Raw genomic sequence first — 18,841 nt, 5'->3', positions numbered from 1 at the left:
CGATCCGGCGTTGCCGTGAGCTGTGGTTGCAGACGCGGCTCGGATCCCGCGTTGCTGTGGCTCTGGCATAGGCCGGAAGCTATAGCTCCGATTTGACCCCTAGCCTGGGAACCTCCATATGCCGTGGGAGCGGCCCAAGAAATGGCAAAAAGACAAAAAATAAAAACTAACAAGACTGTAAATCAAAGATATTCCAATATAAAAAAATATATAAAAAAAAGAATTTGAAGTCAATGTGTTATTTTTATTCTACAAAGTGTGGAATATGGGGGTAGGGAAGATGAAAATGGATGAAGGTGATCAAAAGGTATAAACTCCACTTACAAGATAAGTAAGTACTAAGAATGTAATATACAACATGATAAAGATAATACCGCATACATTATAAATGAAAAAGTAAATCCTAAGAGTTCTCATTACGAGGAAAAATTTTTTTTCTCTATTTCTTTATAACGTTTTATTTGAGATGGTGGATGTTCACTAAACCTCTTGTTGTAATCAATCCATGATCTGTGTAAGTTAAATCATTATGCTGTACACCTTAATTTATACAGTGCTATCTGTATGTCACTTATATCTCAAAGTTAGAGATATAATTTAAAAAAAATTAAAAGGTGGAAATTTCCACTATTTAATAAATATGGTAGTCCTATGCTGCTCATATTCTTGAGAAAGTGCAGTTTTTATATTTCTGTCCCAACTGTAAGAAATCATTTTTTTCTTACATACAATAATTTCTTTCATCTTTTTTTTTTTAGGGCTGCACCCATGGCATATGGAGGTTCCCAGGCTAGGAGTCTAATTGGAGCTGCAGCTGCCAGCCCACATCACAGCCACAGCAACGCTGTATCCTCAACCTACTGAGTGAGGTCATGGATCGAACCTGCAACCTTATGGTTCCTAGTCGGATTCGTTTCCCCTGTGCCATGACAAGAACTCCCCTACATAGAATTTCAATTTAATTCCTTTAATCAAAAGAACATAATTATTACTCTTGCCCCATAGAAAACACGGATACGGTTTGTGAAAAAAATACAAGAAATTTTGTAATTAAGAGAATTTCAGACATAAGAGATCTTTAAAAGTGTAATCTACATAGAAAAACGTGTGTGATTGCCTGCCTCAACACATTTTAACAGTAAAACAACATTAATAGGTGATTGAGAGCAGGTTTTTGAATTTGGTAAACAGAGAAACAGATGCTTTGTTGGTAGAACATTTACTCTGACATTTTAATACATTGTTGTTATTTTCTTCTGCTTTATTCTCCACGAGGCCTTGAATTTGTTTACTGTAATTTTGCCAGTTATGGCACTTTGACACCTTTCCAGCACAAATCTCTGAGATTCTATATTCAATTTGTTTATAGATGCCTTAGATAGAACTTTAGGAGACAAACGGCATCTTGTGACTGTAGAACTGGAAGCAAAGCCACTTGAAACATCATCCCTTCAGCCAGTGATCGATTATGCCCAAAGCGTTACCCAAGACCTTTCGCAGGCCTCTCAAGAGGCCGTTGAAAACGGCATTCATAGTGCATGCCTCCAAGGTAAGGTACCCAAATCACAGGAAGCCTTTAGTATCACACGCAGGGATTTAATCCCTATTCTTCTTTCCTAAGTTTGGTAGTGGTTTCTCTCTGTCTTTTCCCATCATTGCATATGTCACACCTTTATAGTTGTCCTATAGTCCTTGGATGTTTTGTCCTTTTCAGTCTTGTGTTCACTTTGCACTTGAGTTTTGGAGGTTTCTACTGATATATATTCCAACGCAGTCTCTTTCCTGAACTATGTCACATCTCAGCCCATGAGTGGCCTTCTTCCTTTCTGTTAGTGTTTCTAATCTCAAGCATCTCTTTTCGTTTCTTTCTTAGGACTTTTCTCTGCTACCACTGCTCATCTGTCCTTGTGTGCCCTCTACTTTATTAGCGCCCCTAGCATACTAATTATAGTTGTTTATATTCCCAGTCTGATCATTCAGCATCCCTGCCATGTGTGGTTCTGATGTTTGCTCTGTGTATTCAAATTGTGGTTTTTGCTTTTCAGTGTGCCTTATCATTTCTCCTGGATAGCTAGATATGATGTACTAGGTAAAAGGAACTACTATAAACCGCCTTTAGTAATGTGAGGTGTGGGGGAAGGGAAGCAGTCTGTGTTCCTGGGATTAGGTCTCGGTCTTCTAGTGGGCCTGTGCCTCTGGACTTAGAACTGTGCAAGTATTACTCAGTTTTTTTCATCCCCCTTAGGTAGGATAGGATGGCCAGAGTAGACTGGAATTGGGTACTTCCAAGTCAGTCAGGCTCTGATTAACTAGTTTTCTGAGGGCATGCCGTGTTAGTAACAAATGCCTTGAAGTATTTCAGAGTGGATTACTTTCCCCATCCCCTGAATATCTGATTTTACTCTGAGAACCTGCTTGCGCTCCTAGAGGTAAATCTCACAAAATTGTGCCCCTTCCCACTCCCAAGACCGGGACCCCCCCCCAGAGTTTTGAACTCTGACTTGTCCTGCAGTCACCTGTCTGTCCCTCTAGTCTTGGGGGTAGTGGTTTGCCCTTTGTCTTCCCATCTCTTACCAATCCAGTAAGAGTTGTTGCTTTTTATTTACTGCTAGGACAGAGGGATGACTTCCAAGCTCCTTATGTGCAGAACTGGAAACTTCACCCGGGGCATATGGAGGTTCCCAGGCTAGGGGTCAAATCGGATCTACAGCCACAGCAACTCCAGATCTGAGCCGTGTCTGCGACCTACACTACAGCTCACGGCAATGCTGGATCCTTAACCCACTGAGCAAGGCCAGGGATCGAACCCGCGTCCTTATGGATACTAGTCACACTCGTTTCCGTTGAGCCACAATGGGAACTCCTCTCCCTATGTCTTTACATATACCAGTTATTCCTCATTGTATATTGAGTCCTAACACAAAACAATTCTTCTCCCTTACATAGGACCATTGCTTGGATCCCCAATTCAAGATGTAGCAGTTACTTTACATTCACTGGTAATTCATCCTGGTACCTCTACAACTATGATTTCTGCTTGTGTCTCAAGATGCATGCAAAAGGTATGCAAGTGTCCCAATCCCTTTTTGCTTTACGCTGACTCTCCGTACAGTAGTGTACTACTGATCCACAGACAGCTGTGCTCGCAGTGCCTGACCTTGTTTTTATCGCTGCATCCTGAGCCTTATAGTCAACATGAGTTTTTACTGTAGAGAATCTTTCATTTCTTAATCACTAGGATTTTACTCAAAAGAGTATCTAAGAAATTACTGTTTAATACACAGATATTAAAAACTTCAGTGCTATCTCTGCTTTCCCCATCCTGGGTACACAGCCATTAGAGGCAGGCTTGGTAGATTTGAGTAAAAGACATTTTTAGGGTCATCTTGGCCCAAAACAGGCTATAGTATAAAGAATATTGAAGGTCTAATGTTAGTTCCAATGTAGAAGTTCATGTTTAGTAAGTCCTGCTGAATGACAGATCGGATAAGCATTTTCCTTTTCTGAGCATAAAGGAGTCTGATCTTCTTGGTGTGGTTACCTGGGATATGTCCTTGAGTATCTTGCCCAGTTATTTACGGGAGCTGGACTAACCCCCAGGACCTCAGGGTGATGAATGCTGATTACGTGCGTTCTCAGTGTGGGAATATTCTAGTTTTCTGGGTGACTGATTTTACATTAACACACTTGGTTTTATAACCATTGTCTAGTATTTTGGACTGTGTTTGAGACTTGATTTTCCCATAGTCTTATCTGATTTCATAGTTATAAAGTTAATTTAGACACCCTAAGGCTGAAGTTTAATGGCTTTTTCATGTAAGTTCAAATTCATATTTCTTAACGAGTTTTTTTGATTTAAAAAAACCTACACTTTGAAAAATTATTTGGAAGTTTTCTTCTGGCACAATGGGTAAAGGATCTGGTGGTGCCACAGCTGTGGCACAGGCTGCAAGTGCAATGTGGTTTTAATCCCTGGCCCAGGAACTTCTATATGCCACAGGTGCAGCCACAAGAAAAATTATTTAAGTTTTGTTTTCCTAAGCATATAGTTAGAAATCTCACCTGTGGTCATGATTAAATTGTTGAAAATATTTACCTTCCAGTAGTTCTTAAGAGTTTTTCCTGACATTGGTTTTAATATTGAAATAACAGTAACCTGAAAGATGATGGGATGTTTCTCAATGAACCCAAAGCCCCAGGGTATGGGCCAGTCTTCAAAATCTGATCATAATAGAGGAGTTCCCTGGTGGCCTATTAGTTAAGGATCTGGCATTGTCACTGCTGTGGCATGGGTTCAGTCCCTGGCCTGGGAATTTCCACATCTTGTGGGTGTGGTCCAAAAAAAAAAAAAGTCATAGAGGAGAATTCTCTTTAATTTTAATTCATTAAGTAAAATGCTACCAATAGAAGTACTGTGGCTCCTGTTAAACTTCATCTAGTGGGAAAGCTTCTCACCTGGAAGAAGTTAATAATGCTTCATATATTTTTTGTGGAGAAGCTATTTTTGTAACTGGGTGGTGGTGCCATGGAAAAAGAGGACTAAGGACAGACCCGGGAGCACATTATGTCCCATTCACTTACAGAGAGCTCCACTCTTTCCTTAGTTGTGGCATGTTCCCTCTTAATTTTTAACTCTTTCCCACGTTAGTGTGTTGTTTCTAAAAGATACTATGTAAAGCAGCACAAAGCTTTTGGAAAGAATTGCAGAAATACCGAGGATATGTCTAGCTGTTTACTGGTACCTGTCATTTATTAGTAATCTTTTCATTCAAGGACTATTAGATACTTTTTCTATAATTCCGTTGTTTCCATTGTTAGGGATCTCAAAGGCTTCATCAGCTATGAAGAACTGAGAGATTACCATTTGTTCATACCATAGCTGTTTTGACCATGTATGTGTGCTGTGTTTTTTGAAGCTTCTATGATAAAGGGCATCATATACTGTTGCTTTTACTAATTTGGCCATTTTTCATGATAGCGAGGGTAGGAGGCAGGGAGGAAGGAGGAGGTGGTGAAAAAGCATTACTTGGCAATATAGGCAATGATAAAACCCAGTTCTAAAGCCCTTGGGACTTTATAAGTGAGTAAGTGGCAAGGGAGGAGAAAGACATGATCAGCCAAACCCAGAGAAAGCAGAGGGCACTTTCCAGAGCCCTGGCTATTTTATCTGGTTTCCATCCTAAGTAAATTTATTACCTCCACCTGACAAACAAAGGCTAGAAAAACCCATTTACCACCTTGCCTGATGTAATGGTGCATCTGCCTGGGACTCCAATAATCCTTGTACCTCTGCTGCTTCCCCGGGTTTTGTTCACTTCCTATCCACCCCTACGGTGTTTTAGCTCTTTCCTTTCCATGTGCTTGTTCTTCTTGGCCTTAGATATCTGTTCAGAATTTTAGATTCCAATCTTTTTTTAAAAAAGGAGAATGTGCTTCTAAATTTAGTGTCTTTCTTAGCTATCCCCTTTATTTCTCTTTTTGGTTGCCTTGACTTGTAGAACAGACTATAACCATCAGAAACAAAGTTTAAATATGAAAAAATGTCTCTGAAGGGGCAAACATTTTTTTTCCCTTTATCTCTGGGCACATGTTCACAGGTGCTCTTTATATTCAGAATTTGCCAAGCATGCCCTTACAACACACCATACAAGAGGTCTGGAGATATATTGCTGTTCTCATGCATGTATAATGAGTGAAGTTTTGGATTTTTTAAAGCAGGCTTGCATCTTTTTGCTAAAGGTTTGGGTTTAGGGGTATGAACAGTATTTGTTTTTATGAATCTTACCTTTGTAACAAATTTGATCTGCAATTTAAGGAAGAGGGGTTAACATTTGGTGATTTCTTTATAGGCTCTGAAGAAAGCTGATAAGCAAATTTTGGAGCCCCTGATGAATCTCGAGGTTACAGTACCTAGAGATTATCTCAGCCCTGTCCTAGCAGATCTGGCACAAAGAAGAGGGAATATTCAGGAAATCCAGACTCGTCAGGACAACAAAGTTGTTATTGGATTTGTTCCCTTAGCAGAAATTATGGTAGGTACTTTGTGACTGAAAATTACATACTCCCCCCCTTTTCTCATATCAAGGGTGTGTGTGTATATATATATATATATATATATATATATATGCTTAGCAAAAAGATAATAAGTAACACCTGAAAGCAGCATCAAAGCTCTGATGCAAAGTTTTAGTCATTGGGAAATGTTGTGACTTTGGACATAAATTGCTGGGAGTCCTTTCCAGTCCGCCACAAAGGTTGAGGTGAGCTGTACCAAAAGGTGCCACCAGCCGAAACGACCACTTTTCCCATTCCAGGCACTTACCTTACTTCTCCTTTTGTGCACTTTCATGACCTGTCCTGATAATGGACAAAATATCTGGAGGGAGAGAGACTTAAGGCTTAATTTTGCTGAGAAAACTGACTTAAAATCAATTATTTTGATTAGGGTTATTCTACTGTGCTTCGGACGCTAACATCAGGCTCAGCTACTTTTGCCTTAGAGCTGTCTAATTATCAAGCCATGAATCCTCAAGACCAAAGTACGCTGCTCAGCCGGAGAAGTGGCTTGACCTAAGTACATGAGGTCCTTGGAGAGAAACGCAGAAGCACCTACCTCCTTCCAGTGAGAACAGTTTAAATGATAGAACTTGCAAATGGACAGTGGCACAGATGGTGAAGGTGTGTATATCTATGCAGTTATTATTGTCAGTAGTCAAGATTCAGTCCTTTAGAATATATTGAGTAATAGCACAACGTTTTAGCTGGTTGATTTTAAGCTTCTCTCACAAGAAAGGTGTCAGTCTTTATATATAATAAGACAGAGGTCTAATCAACAAAAAAGATATTTTATTCAAAAACATGGTATTACATTCATATTGATTGTAGTACAGATTACTGTGGGCTTCTCCCTCCTCTGTTTCAGCTCATTTTTACATTCTGTGCTCATGGTTACAGTAGCCAGTAAAGAGAGGTTCTGCAGCTATTCCTCGTCTGTAGGACAGATAAAATACAAAAGATGTTTTCGGTTGATGTAACTCATCTCTTGAGGAAATTAGTAGCTCAACTCAGAATCACTAAACCATACCAATAATTACTGAAAAAAACAGATGAAAGTGCAAACATGTTCTCCTTGGAGGTACTGTTCTCTCAGCTACAAAAAATAGCTCCCAATTTCTCTTGATTAAATCACTCTTTCTGTTTATATTAGCTAACACTAAATAAGGTTAAAAACCAGGCTGTATTTCATCATAGCCTAGCTTGAAAAATGAATTCGTCTTACCTGACCATTCTGCAGCGGTGAACGGTTAGTCTGCTGTAGGCATCGTCTATGTCTCGGACATCTTTATGACTCCAGAGTCTCTCACCAACAGCACTTGCTCGAGGCCTAAAATTTAAATCACATGTCTCCCAACACAACTTAAATGCATTTTTTCTTAAATAGGCAAACCAGATGCTTGGGAAATTCCTAGTGGATAGAAAAGCAAGGCTTAGGCACCTTCATTCAAATATTATCACTTAAATTTCATACCATAGTCTTGGAGTGAGGTTGGTTGCATCCACATATTCTCCCCATAGGCAAGCTTCTCCACCAAGGACACGCTTTCTCTCTTTGTCAGAACCTACATTAAAACCATTCAGTTAGGAAGTTGCAACTTGAGGCTTATGTATGAGGCAATGCTGATTTCTCTTGTTATCCTAGGGTGACATTTTTTTCTCCTGTGTAGTCAACAGGACCTTGGGAGATGCTCATGGGTGTGGCACAAAAAAAGGTGAGAAGCTATTCCCACACTGAACCAGTAGCCAGTATATGTCAAGTAAGAGGGTGGGCCAGTGTTAAAGATACCACTGTATTTTGGTTTTATGCAAACTTATTTGGACAGCAGAAACCTTTATCCCCTGGTTGCCTGTGTATAGTATGGCAGGGACTACTAGTAACCACCACTCCTGCCTTCAAAATCTTTCTCTTGGTATTAAAGAGACTAAGTATCTAATACTTTGTCTTAGAGTAATTATGACTTTTTGATTCTCAGCAAATGCTTTTTTAGAGGAAGAGTTATGTAAATTCCTAATAAGCCTACAATTTTTTTTTTTAATTAGGGCCACACCCAAGGCTACTGGAGGTTCCCAGGCTAGGGGTCGAATCAAAACTGCAGCCTAGGAGTTTCCGTCATGGCGCAGTAGGTTAACGAATCCGACTAGGAACCATGAGGTTGTGGGTTCGATCCCTGCCCTTGCTCAGTGAGTTAAGGATCTGGCGTTGCCATGAGCTGTGGTGTAGGTCGCAGACACGTCTCGGATCCGCATTGCTGTGGCTCTGGCATAGGCTGGCGGCTACAGCTCCAATTAGACCCCTAGCCTGGGAACCTTCGTATGCCGCAGGAGTGGCCCAAGAAATGGCAAAAAGACAAAAACAAAAAAAAGAAAAAAAACCTGCAGCCTACACCACAATGCCTGATCGTTAACCCACAGAGTGGGGCCGGGGATCAAACCCCTGTCCTCATGGATACTGCTGACCCACAGTGACAACTCCAGTTTTGAAACTTTTAACAGAATCCTGTTCCTCAAAAGAAATTTTATATAAAAGTCTAGTGTACAAAACTAGACAAAGAGAACTGCTCTATTAAGAAAGGGGTTTGAGAGCCTGGAAATCGCTGCTTAGGTATCATACCTGAGAGATGGAGCTCAGGAGATAAGAGGTTAATGCAGTCACGCGCCTTTAAATGTTGAGTGATAACAAGTCTTAGTAAAAATGGAGCTAAAATCTAAGGGAAGTTCTTCCACAAAGTTTAAAACAAGACTGAGGTCAGTCTGTTTAAGTATACACAAGCAAAATCAAGGATCAAATTTGAAAGGAAGGATAGTTAGTAGGCAGTATCTAGGAAGGATTTCCTGGTAGGAAGGTAGGGGAAAAAAACCTAAAAATGAAGTAATGATGGTGGTTGTTTCACTTACCAGGAAAATCTTGAGGTTCCACTTCATAGTAATGCTTCCAATCTTGTCCATAACTGATCAAGTCTAAGTACCATGGAGCAGAAAGGATCACAGGGAAGCCAGCTTTCGTAATAAGACTTTGTTCCCATTTATAGTCTTCTATTTTCCATACCTGAACTACTGTGCCGGGCATAAACTGTTAAAATCGCAATATGTATTATTAGGTCTAGCAACTACAGTGGAAAAAAATTAAAAGCTCAAAAGCACCATAGCTAAGAAAGTTAACTTAAGATCCTTGAAAAAAGCAACATTTCCTCCTTTCCTCTTAATGTCAAACACTCTTTGTTATAGGGACTTAAACTTAACCAAAAATAAATATCCTGAAAGTTGGATATTTAACTTTTGTCCATATGTGATACCATACAGGTATAATGAATTAAGGCTTTAGTCCCATTTCTTCTGTATTGTTTTATCTACTTTAGAAAATTGCCCTAGAGGAAAAAGAATTCTATGTCAGAAACGCCATTTAAAATAACAGCAATAAAGACGTAGTTGTTCTGCCCTTCTGAGAAAGGGAATGCTCTTCACAGCCCTTCAATTTGTGATTCATGAGATAGTCAGGATAGGCACTAAAGAATGAAGTACATGGAAGAAATGCAACAGATACCCTATCACTGGTCTCAGCATACAGCTCTTGCCTAACAAAAGCTTAAATTAAAAAGTAAGCTCATTGCCCCAACATTATGAGGATAGCCTTATTAGGGTTCCCGCCATGTAAGATTAACATCTCTCATATATCTTCAGAATCAAATTCAGTCTTCATTTGTCTCACCTTGTCTCTGCCATCAAAAGCCTCTTGCCAGACTATGGGTCTCTTCTTCATGGCTGAAATCATATTTGAAATCCTACCATTGAAAAAAAATCACAAAGTTATTCCAGATCACAAAAGCTTACTGATCTGTCCAAGGGATGCGCATTTTATACCAAGGACTGCAACACGGAGTAGTGCCTTTCAGTAGACCACACAGCTTTACAACAGATCTAGCTAAAGTTGGGTGGTGGCCCACTTGGGTCCTTCTTTCTAGCACATGGCTCAGAACCTGACCCAGCAGATGAGTTTAACAGTTATTTGTTGAATGAATGAGCTACACATGCCCCAAAGACAGGTGGATATGGCAACTCCGAAGAGTGTACAAAAGCAGTGTTTGGTGATCTCATGGGTATCTTAGAATAAAGGAAACTAGAAACCAGCTTGAGATGTCACCTAAATAACTTCCAACAGTGGTGACAACCAATCCACAGTTTTTCCCTGATATTCAGACAATGGCAGGTGCTGTGCAGGATAAAAACAATTAAACTATCACACAAAAAGTTTAACAGGAAAAAGCTAGAATCTAGGCTTGTTCGATGCATGGGTTCACAAACTAGAGTCTGCAGCCCGTTTTTGAATGGCTCAGGAGCTAGGAATGCTGTTTATATTTGTAAAACATTGTTTAAAAAGAATATAAAAATACACGAACATATATGCCCCAGAAAGTCCCCAATATTTATTGTCTGGGACTGCCCCCCACCTTTTCTTTTTGGGCCTGTGGCATACGGAGTTCCTGGGCTAGGGGTGGAATCAGAGCTGCTGGCCTACACCAACAACAACACAGGATCTGAGCTGCATTTGCAACCTTAATCCACTGAGCGAGGCCTGCGATCAGACTTACACCCTCACGTTCACTAAGTTGGGTTCTTAACCACACTGGGAACTCCCACTGTCTGGCCCTTTACAGAATGAGTTTAATGCTTCCTAGTATAGAGTAGCACTGCCCAGTGTAACTTTCTGCAGTGATGGAAATGTCCTTCTGTACATTCTGACATGGGAGCCACTAGCCTCATGGGGCTGTTAACTGAACACTTGAAATGTGGCATATGGACTAAGGAACTGAATTTTTAATTTTCTTTAATTGAAATAGGAACAGTGGCTGTGGCTCCTGTACCAGACAGCATATGTATAAAGTAAAAGAGAAGCTGCTGGAGTTGACAAAGGGAATGTATTCTAGGGGCTGGATGGTGACGACGAATTGCAGGCTTAAAGTCAGGGTTTTGCATTCTTGTAACAGATGACTGCTGTCCTATGTTTCAACAGTTACTGCAAAAGGATCCGAGTCACCGTGTTACTGATTTAAAGAAAAGAGTGGCTACTGCTCCCTCCTTTATGATTTTTCATCTATGTATGACAAAGAGTGTAACACCTTTACTTTGGCAGTGGGTAAAGAGAAAATGAGAAATTAAAATAGTACTAAGTAACAGCTCAAACTCCTACAAAAGGCACTGATGAAATAAAAACAGAAGGAAGCTTTTAAGTAACTTACTTGAACACGTAGAAAGATTGGAGTTGAGTGAAATTTTTGCTAAAGCCTTTTTCCTGCATGAAATGCAGGATTTCTGGATTGGATGCCCTTAAACAAAAATAGTGATGAAAATTTCAGTAAAAGTTTAATATGCCCAGTATTCTTAAAGCAACATATACCCCTCACATCATCTGTACAGATTTTAAACTATTAGGTTTGTAGAGAGTAAAGTAAGCTTAAAAACTTAATTGAGATATCTTAGTTTTCCACTGCAAAACAATTTTATCTGTAGCCTTTTTTTAAGTCTCCATTTTTTTCTTCATCTTAATTCTCCTTCCTAAAATCTTTTACCTTGTCACATAACCCGTATGTACATTCTGCAAAAATTCACCATCTCAGGAGTTGTGCTGCCAAGTTAAAACCTTACAGATGTTACCCCCACATCTTCCCCTTTCACGTGGAGACCTCTCTACCTTACTTCGTGTGCCACAGTTCAAAAAAGTTTTAACAAGTGGTCGTACCAACAATCAAAGTCTACTTCATCTCCTCCAATATGAATGAATTCATCTGGAAACACGGTACTAATTTCTTTGAAAAATTTAGACAGGAAGTTATAAGTTGTATTCAAAATAGGGTTAATAGGTCCAAAAGTCCCAGAGAGAACTTGTTTTCTATAACATGGAGTCAGGAGGTCTTTCTGGCCTGGAGGAAAACATGAAGAATTGTTGTAAAGAAGTATTTTCCGTCACAAAGACATGGCTTTGCATGATTATACTACTTTATTTTGTGGAAGCTCTAAGAGACTTTATACAAAGATAAGCATGTTTACTAAGAATTACTATGTCATTTCTTCCAAATAAAAGAGAGAATTGCTTCCTGAAAATACTATCTCTGTACCCCTCTCTTCCCTTCCATCAGCCTCTTTCTGAATTTTACCCATTTCAGATAATTATTTCAAATATTAATGACTCCGAGATCTTTCAACTTGCTCCAATCCTTTTTCTTGAGCTTCAGTCCTTAAGTTCCCTATCGAACACAATTAGACATCCTAGCTTCACTTCAAATACGACCTAATAAAAACCAAATTCTCTTCCCCGATCTCCTGTTGCTTTTCCTGATTTTCTTATTCCAGTAGGCCAGTCCTCCCTCTCCTCCTGGAGTCAGTCATTTGCCAAGTTCTGTGGAGTCTATTTCCAGAACATCTCTCAGTTCTGAATATTATTTTCCATCCCGGCAATCAGCATTCCAGCTAGGACCTTCCATCTCTTTCCCCTTCCAATCCACCACTTGTATATACATTTCCCTGAAGTGTAGCGCCTATCACACCCCTCAAACTTCCACTGGTTTTCTTGTGTCCTGATGAAGCCCACACTCCTCACCAGGGCCCTCTACACTGTATTTCTTCAGACTCACTTCCCACTCCTCATGTCTAATGATACTTATTCAACAATTATAAATGCTAGGTGTGCTGCTATGTGCTTTACATTCATTCTTTAATCTTCAGAAAAGATTACGTGATAGCTACTGCAAATATCTCCACTTTAAAGATGGGAACACTGGAGTTCCCGTTGTGGCGCAGTGGTTAACGAATCCGACTAGGAACCATGAGGTTGCGGGTTCGGTCCCTGCCCTTGCTCAGTGGGTTAACGATCCGGTGTTGCTGTGAGCTGTGGTGTAGGTCGCAGACGCGGCTCGGATCCCGCGTTGCTGTGGCTCTGGAGTAGGCCGGTGGCTACAGCTCCGATTTGACCCCTAGCCTGGGAACCTCCATATGCCACGAGAGTGGCCCAAGAAACAGCAAAAAGACAATAAATAAATAAATAAATAAAGATGGGAACACTGAGAACGAGATGTTCTGTAACTTGCCCAAGGTCACTCAGCTTCTAAATAGCAGAAGTGGGATTCAAACCCAGGCAGCTGGGCTGAACTCCAGAGCCAGTTTCTCTGCCACCCTACCCTATCTCCTACTTTTTTTTTTTTTGTCTTTTTGCCTTTTCTAGGGCCGCTCCCGTGGCATATGGAGGTTCCCAGGCTAGGGGTCCAATGGGAGCTGTAGCCGCCAGCCTATGCCAGAGCCACAGTCATGCAGGATCCAAGCAGTGTCTGCAACCTACACCACAGCTCATGGCAACGCCAGATCCTTAACCCACTGAGTGAGCCCATGGTTCGAACCCACACCCTCATGGATACTGGTTAGATTCGTTAACCACTGCACCAGGATGGGAACTCCATATCTCCTACTCTTTGCTGTGCTGTACTCCAAATAAATGCCTTTCCTGTTATTCCCTCTACCAGATTGACCTCATTCATGATACTGTGTAGTTCACTTACTACCTTCTAGTTGTAACCATTTTTGATCATCCCTTATCCCTTGTGATTATGCTTCAGGCAATGCCTAGGTAAGAGCGACTTGCTCCCCACAGACACGTAATGGTTACTGAATTACAATTATCAAGAGTACTACCTTCCTACAAATCACAGGAACAAAAGGAGCAAACATAAACACCAAGTCAAGAGATGCAGGACCGCAAATGTTCACTTTTTGCAACTCAAAAATCCACTCCTTACCTTTTCCCCAAGACTGTGAATGGCCAGGGGTATCAAATTCTGGCATGACCCGAATCCCTCGTATTCGGGCATATTCAATCACCATACGAACATCATTTGGTGTATAAACATGAGACAAAGAATAGCTTCCCTGTAAAAGCCACATTTATTAACATTAAAATGTACGAAGTGTACTTAGACATTATTTACAGTTCTGTTTGATATCTGCTGGCAGATTTTTTCAAGGACCACAAAGTATTAAATAGTTCCATGTGATGGTGGATGACTCACTTAAATTGTTTACTGTATCTTAATAAGCTCTCAGCACACTTTGGGTTAATTCCGGATGTAATGATGGAACTCTCTACTGGCACCTCTTGTTTCAGGAATGTCTACCATCACACTGTTTCAGTCTCAGGTAATCACACAACAGACAGCAATAAAATGTTTGACTCCAAAGTGAAAATTCTACTTACAGTGCTCTTATCAGTTTTAGAATCAAAATTCACACATTACTATAAAGCGTAACGTGCTGTCTTTCAAAATTAATTACTGTTAGCTTTAAAAAATCCCCCCGACAATGCTCTGGTAAGTGACTTGATGATTCTTCTTTTTTTTTTTTTTTAAAGATTACCCTTGATCCTTTTAATGGCCCTTAAAAAAATCAGAACTCAATATTGGTGGTAACTAAAGATAAAGGTCCATTAAAGGTGTTACTGTGGCACATTTCTCAAGGTAGAAATACATAAATATATATATGTGTGTTTGTATACATTTATATGTACGTTGTATACATACACATTTACAATAACATTATGATTTTAAAACCATAACAGTTTTGTGGATCTAAAATGCTCAGACTCATCCTATTTAAAAAAATCTAAAACCACAAATATCTAACTTTTACATTTAATTTTATCCATAAGCAACACTTAAGCTGCAAACTTCTAAAGAAACTATACTCCAGAATTTTGTATACAGACATTTTTAATAGGAATCACTCACCTTACTGCTTAGTAGAGGAAAATTGATGCTCTGATAAGGGAAAGACTGGTCATCAACTATGTGCCAGTGGAGAACATTAAACTTATTAAAAGCCATGGCATCCTGGAAGCAAACATGTTAAAAAATTATATACCTTAAAACCACAGTGAGATTATTATTTCACATTTGTCAGAATGGCTATCATCAAAAAGAATGTAAATTCTGGCTAAGATGTGGAGAAAAGGAAACCCTTGTACTGTTGGTGGGAATGTAAATTGGTGCAGCCACTGCGGAAAAAGGTATAAAGGTTTTTCAAAAAACTAAAATCATAACTACCACATGACCCAGCAATTCTACTCCTGAGTAGATATCTAGAAAAAAACAGAAACACTAATTCAAAAAAATCCAGATACCTCAATGCCCATAGCAGCATTATTTACAAATGTTAAGATATGGAAGCAATCTAAGGGTCCATCAGCAGAAGGAAGGATAAGCAGTATGTGGTATGTCTATATACAATGGAATGCTACTCAGCCATAAAGAATGAAAATTTTCCATTTACAACAAGGTGACTGGACTTGGAGAGCATTATGCCACATGAAGTAAGGCAGAGAAATGCTGTATGGTAATACTTTTATACAGAATCTAAAAAATAAAATTTGTGGATTCAACAACAACAAAAAGCAGACTCACAGATACAGAGAACTAGCAGTTACCAATGGGGAGAGGAAAGGAAAAAAATTACATACCATATATATTATACAATCTAATTTACTGATCTACATCTAGGATTGTTTCCAATGTTTCTGCTTCCTTTTAAATTTTTCTTTTCAGCAAGGAAAGGATGTAAAGTATAAATTATTTATCTTAAATATTTATATGGCATGTTGCTCTTCAAAAAGCCTATGCTGGAGTTCCCGTCGTGGCTCAGTGGTTAACAAATCTGACTAGGAACCATGAGGTTGCCGGTTCAATCCCTGACCTTGCTCAGTGGGTTAAGGATCCGGCATTGCCGTGAGCTGTGGTGTAGGTCGCAGACGCGGCTCAGATCCTGAGTTGCTGTGGCTCTGGTGTAGGCTGGCGGCTACAGCTCTGATTGGACCCCTAGCCTGGGAACCTTCGTATGCCGCAGGAGCGGCCCAAGAAATGGCAGAAAGACAAAAGTCTATGCAGAATTCATAGACTGTTTATTTTAAACAGTTCTAGCTTTGCCCTAAGTGGAGGGAAGCTTAAAATTCCAAAAATTTAGGGGTTAGGGAAGAATGGATAATACTTCTTGGTTGCTACTACTGTGTTTGGGAACAGCAGAGGGAAAGTGAGACATAATTCCCACAATTCTGAGGTTGGTGTGCCAGCCCTTCCTTACAATGCTCATTAAAAGTGTCATAAGTTCTGAGGGAAACTGACATTGATTTTATATACACTAGGAAGAAACAATATGTATCTAAGAGTATAAAAGACTACATGACAACGATAAAAAATCATAAGGGGAAGGATTTACCCTACCTGACAATCAAAACTTACTGCCTCCATTCGCCTTTATCAAGGCTGAAGAGATTTGCTGATGCATTTTGGAAATAGCTTATACACAAAGGAATAGTCCAAAGAAGTAAATGTAAATATATTGAGAATAATGGCAGGATTTTCACTGTCAGACAGACAAGAGAGTCCCTCATGGATCTTAATAGAAAACGGATTAGTACATTTTTATATATGGGACTGGATAGTAAATATTTTGGTTTTGTGAGTCAGATGATTCCTGTCACACATGATCTGGCTGTTTGTTACTGAGTGAGATGCTATACAAACTAATGGATGTGGCTAGATTCTAGTAAAAACTTCATTAGTGAAAACAGATGACGAACTAGATTTGGTCATTAGGATATATAGCCTGCCAACTCCTCACATGGACAGATATGAAAATAAGTAAGGATCGGTGGGTATGTGACCATATAAATGTGTAAGGACATAACATATATTTCTAGCTCTGTCACGTGAGACCAGGCTTAGGAGCAGTGGGTACTTGGCAGCCCATATTTTGCTTTAATAGTATCACACACTACCAAAGGGTTCCCTGGAGAAAAGTCTGGTTGGGAAAGAGCCTAGAATCTCAAAGACAGAAGGGCACCTGTCAAAAGGATGCAAGAGCCATCTGGAAGGAGTAGGGCTGGCCATTGCTGAGACAGTTTGACCATTAAATAGGAAGAACAGCCAATTATAACCCACTAGTAAAACAGCAATCACCGAGTGCATACTAATAAAAAGTAATGAATTAAATGCCAACTAATAAATGGAATTAGAAAAGTCACCCCCCTGGCATCCATCTTACTAATAACTGATTTAGGCAAGAATCATTTGCGTGTGCAAAAACTAAGGGGGTAAACACTGGAGAAGTGACCGGAATTTTTGCATAGTCTCAAAACAGTACTTAATTCTTTATTAATAAGTACAAAATACTTTTATTTTTGTCCTTTTTTTTTTGCTATTTCTTGGGCCACTCCCACGGCATATGGAGGTTCCCAGGCTAGGGGTCCAATTGGAGCTGTAGCCACTGGCCCAGGCCAGAGCCACAGCAAAGTGGGATCCGAGCCACGTCTGCAACCTACACCACAGCTCACAGCAACACCGGATCGTTAACCCACTGAGCAAGCACAGGGACCGAACCCTCAACCTCACAGTTCCTAGTCGGATTCGTTAACCACTGTGCCACGACGGGAACTCCCAAAATACTTTTTAAATTAACTTTACAATAGAGAAGCCCAGCAGATGACATCTTAGCCAAGTTATGAATTCACATTACCCATAGTGGAATAAAGCACTGTGCCACTGCATCTGCACAGAGAACAGAGCATTCCTGGCCAAAAATGCAGAGCCTGAATTGAATCCTGTGGAAAACAAGCAAGCTGAAGGGTATTTTATTCTACAAAGTAACGGGCCTGTGCTCTTCAAAACTGTCATGGTCTTGAAAGACAAAAGGTTAATGGTTCCAATTGAAGATGGCTAAAGAGACATAACACAAAACTTGATCCCATACCCCATGTTGATGCTAAGCTTATAAAGAATATGGGAACAAATGACAAAATCTGAATGAGGCCTGTGGAGTAGGTCGTAGTATTATGTCAATTTCCTGATTTTTGATGGGTGTATTGTACTTACTGAGATAAGTGTTATTTTGTGGGAAAGCCAAATGGAAATATTAAGGGGTATTAGGGCATCATATATGCAACTTGCATGAATTAGAAAAAAATTTAAATAGAAAAGAGACTAAGGCAAACATGATAAAATTTTATAATTAGAGGGTCTGGGTAAACAATACATAGGCATTCTTTGTACTCTGTTTTTATAACTTCTCTGTAAGTTTGAAATTACTTCAAAAGAAAATAATATCCGGAGTTCCCGTTGTGGCTCAGTGGTTACCAAATCCGACTAGGAACCATAAGGTTGTGTGTCTGATCCCTGGCCTTGCTCAGTGGGTTAAGGATCTGGCATTGCCGTGAGCTGTGGTGTAGGTCGCAGATCTTGGATCCCACACTGCTGTGGCAAAGGCCAGCGGCTACAGCTCTGATTAGACCCCTAGCCTGGGAACCTCCACATGCCGCAGCCCTGGAAAAGACAAAAAGACAAACACACAAAATACCTAAATTTACAGAAATTAAAACCATCTGTACTAGTCCAAGCAGATAAATTGGTAGCTAGGATAGACTTAGAGTTCAGAAACTGACTTGTGTGTTTATGGGAGTTTAGTATCTGCTAGTCATGATATGAAGAGCAGTGGGGAAATTATAGGCATATCTTGGAAATATTGTGAGTTCAGTTCCAGACCACTGCAATAAAAGCAAATACTGCAATAAAGGAGTCACATGAACTTTGTTTCTCAGCACGTATAAAAGTTACGTGTATACCATAGTGTAGTTTATTAAGTGTGCAACCCTATTACATTTAGACTGGATAAGCAGTGAGGTCCTACTGTACAGCACAGGGAACTGTATCCAGTCTCTTAGGATAGACCATGATGGAAGATAATATATGAAAGGGAATGT

At 39.9% G+C, this 18,841-nt stretch overlaps 2 protein-coding genes across 3 annotated transcripts in view; one reads left to right on the top strand and one right to left on the bottom strand.

Moving 5' to 3' along the window:
• Window positions 1-6,750, top strand: part of GFM2 (GTP dependent ribosome recycling factor mitochondrial 2) — a 56,942-nt gene extending 50,192 nt beyond the window's left edge. For both annotated transcript variants that reach the window (XM_047778099.1, XM_047778098.1), the window contains 4 exons: window positions 1,370-1,549; window positions 2,947-3,062; window positions 5,850-6,032; window positions 6,446-6,750. In XM_047778099.1, the coding sequence (XP_047634055.1) occupies window positions 1,370-1,549; window positions 2,947-3,062; window positions 5,850-6,032; window positions 6,446-6,574 (608 nt within the window). In that variant the 3' untranslated portion in view covers window positions 6,575-6,750. The remainder of the gene's footprint in view (window positions 1-1,369; window positions 1,550-2,946; window positions 3,063-5,849; window positions 6,033-6,445) is intronic.
• Window positions 6,751-6,824: 74 nt separating this feature from the next.
• Window positions 6,825-18,841, bottom strand: part of HEXB (hexosaminidase subunit beta) — a 40,358-nt gene continuing 28,341 nt past the window's right edge. The window contains exons 6-14 of the mRNA XM_047778101.1: window positions 14,823-14,924; window positions 13,839-13,968; window positions 11,792-11,972; window positions 11,292-11,378; window positions 9,764-9,836; window positions 8,953-9,127; window positions 7,529-7,619; window positions 7,280-7,384; window positions 6,825-6,990 (exon numbers count right to left, since the gene is read on the bottom strand). Coding sequence (XP_047634057.1) covers window positions 6,930-6,990; window positions 7,280-7,384; window positions 7,529-7,619; window positions 8,953-9,127; window positions 9,764-9,836; window positions 11,292-11,378; window positions 11,792-11,972; window positions 13,839-13,968; window positions 14,823-14,924 — 1,005 coding nt within the window. The 3' untranslated portion in view covers window positions 6,825-6,929. The remainder of the gene's footprint in view (window positions 6,991-7,279; window positions 7,385-7,528; window positions 7,620-8,952; window positions 9,128-9,763; window positions 9,837-11,291; window positions 11,379-11,791; window positions 11,973-13,838; window positions 13,969-14,822; window positions 14,925-18,841) is intronic.

This window comes from Phacochoerus africanus, chromosome 4, assembly GCF_016906955.1.
Source record: "Phacochoerus africanus isolate WHEZ1 chromosome 4, ROS_Pafr_v1, whole genome shotgun sequence".
Classification (NCBI taxonomy): domain Eukaryota; kingdom Metazoa; phylum Chordata; class Mammalia; order Artiodactyla; family Suidae; genus Phacochoerus; species Phacochoerus africanus.
The sequence above is the reverse complement of the archived record's forward strand: the minus strand, read 5'-3'. Positions and strand labels throughout refer to the sequence as shown.